General features: G+C 47.5%; 1 protein-coding gene across 1 annotated transcript; it reads left to right on the top strand.

Moving 5' to 3' along the window:
• Nucleotides 1-957: 957 nt before the first annotated feature.
• On the top strand, nucleotides 958-5,057 carry T265_02376 (hypothetical protein; the record flags this gene model as incomplete). Its single annotated transcript, XM_009166609.1, has 3 exons — nucleotides 958-1,061; nucleotides 4,628-4,889; nucleotides 4,929-5,057. The coding sequence occupies 3 exons, from the start codon at nucleotides 958-960 to the stop codon at nucleotides 5,055-5,057; spliced, it is 495 nt and encodes a 164-aa protein (XP_009164873.1).
• Between the last annotated feature and the right edge of the window lie 236 nt (nucleotides 5,058-5,293).

The following is a 5,293-nucleotide window of genomic DNA, read 5'->3' as shown; positions in this document are numbered from 1 at the left end:
CTTTCAGGTGGACGACAGCCACTGACCGACAAGAACAAAACCGACTCGAGAAACTTGCGCTCAAGCCTCGATCCTGTGTATCAATCCGTGAATCCGTGATTCCGTGCGGCCTTGACTCAAGGTCAAGGCGTGCTCCAAATACCGCGTCGTTCGCAGTGGAGGTGCCGGTACGTGAAGTAACATTTTAACCGGGAAAGTTGAAGAGAAAGTGGGCGACGTCGCCCGGACTTGAACCGCAGACCATCAGGGCCCCTCCCAAGCTTACCCCGCTCGGCCACCAAGCAACGAGCGGCCGTGGGTGCAAACCTCTTCTAAGCAGCTGTGCCTCGTATGCAGTGGTTGTATGTCTCGGTATGGATCACGTGACTGGGACCAGCCAATCATTTGCTTGAGTTTGGCTTGTGCATGAAGTGACTTCCGCCGGTAGCTGCACAGCGGAGCACAGGCAACCAATCGCTTTCGAATCAAGCACAGCACGAAAGACTATTTTGGCCGTGGGTACCCGCGGTGGTCAAAACTGCTCGACCAAATTACGTTGGATACCCAACGTAAGTCGGTCTCACTTCGGACCTGACTTCCTGCTATTTCCCGTGTAATTTTGCACTTCTATCGCTTTGTTCGAACCACACCCCGGCTTTCCAGTTGATACATGTAGGCTTGCACTCCGGTGGTATACCATCCATGACGCTCGACTTGGCCGCCGGACTGTGAGTTATGTGGAAGATTCGATTATACGAAGCTTAATTTAATCATTTCTTACTTCGTTTCTTTGAGTTCCGTTGTACGTGAAGGCGACGGACCGTTGATCCCTTATAATTGTGGAATGTTGCCTGGTAAGGTAATATCGTCATTGCACAGCTGCAATTGGCGTAAATCTTTTTTCTGCGGTGGATTTATTTCTTTCGCTTGGAGTTAGTCCCTTAGCAAAAGGCGACAGAACTGTCGTTTTGACACAATATGGCCGCGGCGGCGATATCGGGGGCATCTGTTCCGGCAACCAGCGGTTTTATTGCTACCAGAAAGGCCATATCAACAACCAGCGACTATGATGCTGCACGCAGGTACATCAAGCACCGGATAACCAACAGATTGAAGGTTGACAGGGAAAGCTGCTGTATTTGGAGGGTTCGAGAGACGGAGAAGGATTTCAATGTAGACTATAGCCGCTCCCTATTCAAGCGGATTCGATCAATCGGCCACAACACTAACTAGACCTCAGCTACCATTCAGAGATCCGATTGCCTTACTCTGGTACACGAGCCCAGGCTCCTATATCAAACGCTTCCTACCGGCTCTGCTATAGTGAGTCAGTGAATGACAGGCCTCCGCATTGTCGCGATAGCTTTGGGTGACAGTGCTAATAACGCACTTGCCACCGTGGATCCAGTACCATAGAGGGCCACAGTGGTTCGTTCTATATGAGTGTTTGTGAACTGGATTGTGAGTCTTCTGCGCTCCCAACTCTATCAGAACTAACCATTAAAGCCGAGTTCTACGAACAGTTTCAGCAACAAGACTTCGACAAGTGACGTCCTGATAGTAGTGAGTGACTGCAATTGATCCGGTGCACGAGTCAATAGGTCGCGCCGTTCGGATTGGGTTAGCGCTCATAAACTTTACCCCTCTTACTCAGCTCGTTGTTAGCGATGTCCCTTCGGGTACACCGTCCTCCATGTAGACCATATTCTTGTACGGACACGACAGGGCTCATTGAGGATTGTAGATGTTATGGAGGTGTCGATTCTGAAATTTCAGGAGATGCGGATCATATGTTTGTGCGTGCTAGCATTGGGCTTCGCCTTGACGCCGGACGACTGGGTCGTTCTTCAAAGTGCATTAGCACCAAACCCATCTTTCTCCAAGGAGGTCAACAGGTGTTTTCAGATGGATGTCAACAGCTTCACTCATTCAAATAGCCAGTTCCACTGAAAGTCCTTATACGATAAGCGACTGCTGACAAGCTATTTTGCATGGAACCATTTCGAAACGACTATATCTTGAACAACAACTCCTGTCCGAAAAATCGAAGTTTTTTCAAAGCAGCCGATTTCTTAATCTTTGGTAGATAACCCAGCGCTCTTCCAGGAAAGGCTGCATCTGCTAGTCGGTTGCGGAATCAGGCATGAGATATGCTTTCGGCAAACGCTTCACGTGAGATGCTTCACGAGACTTCCTACCTCCACAAAGATTACGGTGCTAGCCAAATAGACGGTTTCTCAACGACTTCGACGAAAATGTGGAAATCTGGATGGAAAGCTTGAAACAGTTGTTAAACCACCCACTACTACGGATGATGGACCTTGAGACCAGTGAAGGGGCAAGTAAACCGGGAACCTCTGTGATCGCCAAGCAATTCAGAGCAATAAAGCTCCCGAGGAAGTCGGAATATTGATGTATATTTCGCATCTCAACCCTTGAACCACAAGCTGTTTTGTTCAACCTGGAGAGTAATCTGTTCCTCGGGAGTGAGGACCGCCTCCATGAAAAAAAAACGATAGAATGATCCCTGATAACTACTGTTGAATTAGACTCAGTGATACTGCTGCTGGAATGTTAACGTCCCCTGGGCGCAGTTTTTGGGGGAACACGAGTTGCATGAATGAATCTACACCAGGGGTTCCCTTCTGGATTGGGCTCTATGGATCAGATATTCTCTATGATGAACATGAAGACATCGGTTAAGATATTTCGCACCCTAATACCGTTACGCTTGTGTCAGTTATTTGTAAAACACTAGAGGGTCCTCCTAGTTGATCGTGATACGGTAGAGTCCATAAATCTCATTCAAGGCTCTTGATGCGGGTATATGGCAAAGATCTCATCGAATTCGATATCGCGTATGGCATACAACAAGGCTTCCCACCATCACTAGTCCATAATTTCGCTATCGGTGCATGCATTGGCGTGTGCTCTGGCGTCCTCAAACTTGGATTGCTGGCTTGGAATACGATGTCGGTGTTTGGTTGAGTGAGTTCGGGCGGGGGGGGGTCCGAACCAATTACACAGTCCTCATCGGATTTGAAAGTAATACTGCAAAGGCCGAATTTTTCTTCACCTTTTCAGCCTCTAAACGTAACGGGTGATTAAGTTGGGTAAATCGTTGGCTTAACTTATCTTGTCTCCGTGGTTTTACCAGACAAACGGGCTAAAGTGGAAATTTAACGGAGCATTAACCATGCATAGCGTTTCCTTAATGCAGCTGAACACCAACTTGAGAAAAACAAATTAGCATGTGCACGAAGATCCGGATGCGCAACGTAGCCATCCACCCTGTCCTGATGTATACCTGCGAATCGTGGACTCCCCTATCAGAGGATATCTCACGGCTTGAAGTTTTTTACTTTTGCTGCCTTTAATGTGTTGTGGATTTTCACTGTTTAGAGAGGTAGTCCATCGATTAGATCTGAAAACATTGTCTATACTTATGACTTCAATGTTGACTTCTACAGTCCCGTGATAAACCTCGATAAAGCTCAGTGGCTAAGGCGCCACCCTACGGACAGGACGGTCCTTGGTTCGAACCCAACCTCAGCGTCTCGACTGTTCTTGTCTAAGCTTGGCTTGGACAACAGTATCCCTCCTTTCCTTAGCATGGTAGTGAGGCACCGAAAGAGTGCTACAGCCGAACGATCGTTCTATAATCTTTGTCTTTTGTTAACGATATTGAAATTACCCAACCTATCTTATCCTTTCCTTCACGTCATGGACGATGTTGTAGTCACCGCGGTCATCTAAGAATCTGGTTCAGTAGTCAAGGGCGACATAGGGCAACTCGGTCTACATGTGGCCTACAATGTCCGTCGCGGGAACCAGCGCTGGATCACGGTTTGTGCATGGCGCCTGATCGCAGTGCCTGGACAGCATGTATCGAGACATTCCTTAGGCTGACTGTTCCGGTTTCAGAGTCTCCATTAAGTAAAAAGGCAGTGACGTTGCTCGTGGAACTTATTCTTTAGCGGCACAATGATTGTAGGGTGTAGGCCCTACATAGTGTGAGCGGAGAAATTCAAAACTCTCTCTCAAAGCGATTGTGGGTGAAGTGAGTTTCGTCCGCCCGGTGCGACCGATGTTTGATAGGAGGAGCTACTGCATGAACTCGACGCACCTGAACTCTGATCTGAGTGTGCCCAATTCCGGCGTACGGGCAGTGTATGTACACTAAAGTGATATAACACTGGTAGCCCCAGTGTTCAACAGCGATGTTACTTCATACAACATGCGCCGCTCATCAAGTGTCCGACCCAACTCGTATGTTGGTCATCCTAGCTGCCGGGCCGTAACAACGTGTGCCTTCTGGGGACATCATAGAATGGTTTCCACCACGGGATGGGTCTTGCGGCGACACCCAAATTAACAGCACTCGTGCAAACATTTATCTTACTGTTTTCAGTTTCACTTACGTTTGGGCTTCGTAATACGCCAGATTTTACTGTGCGTATCTTGCATCTTGTTTCCACACAGCTTTGAAAGACGATAGGATCATGATGTCGACACGTCTGGTATTTACTCGGTGGGAACTCTGTAGTGTTCTCTGCTACGTCTTATGGTGAGTCTCACTCACGACTTGCAAAGTCAGCTTCCTCTGGGTACCTTCCCTACTTTAGGGTGCATGTTTCTCCCGTTACAGCACGTCTGGTATCCTGGCTGAACGTCCTAATAACTACCTAGATATGCCAATATGCGGTGGCGTTGGTGCTGCCAGATTACCTACAGCAGAAGAGAAGAAAAAGCTTGAACCTATTGTAAGCGTCGCTTTCGTTATGCAGTTACGGGCTCTCTGTTCACAGCTTTTCCAGTCGCTGCACACACAGCTCGGCTTTAAACCAACTAGCGTGGAAGTAGTCCTGGTGGCTACCCAACTCGTGGCTGGGACAAATTACTTTGCTAAGGTACTTTCACGTCCGGTCCTTGGCACATTTCTCCTACAGGTTAAGGTGAATAACGATCACTATGTCCACACACGTGTCTACGAGAAACTGCCTTGTTATGGTGGAACACTGGAACTACATGCTGTTCAAATGGATAAAACTGACACAGATCCGTTGGATTATTTTTGAGTTGTTCAGCCAGTGGCTTCGGTTTGGGTTCGCTTAGAGGAATATTTGCCTATGATTTTTGTGTTTTTGGGCACCGGACATTTGTTTTCCAGTTTTCCTGATGAACAGTGATACTGCTGCTTATTTTGATCATGGGGTTGGGAGAAAAAGTTTTTCCAAAACCTTAATTCTCTTGTCTTAATACCATTCCACCTGGTTTTGTGGCACCTTTCCTATCAGGATAATAAATAAATTCA

Source organism: Opisthorchis viverrini (assembly GCF_000715545.1).
Source record: "Opisthorchis viverrini unplaced genomic scaffold opera_v5_29, whole genome shotgun sequence".
In the NCBI taxonomy this organism is placed as follows: Eukaryota; Metazoa; Platyhelminthes; class Trematoda; order Opisthorchiida; family Opisthorchiidae; genus Opisthorchis; species Opisthorchis viverrini.
The sequence above is the reverse complement of the archived record's forward strand: the minus strand, read 5'-3'. Positions and strand labels throughout refer to the sequence as shown.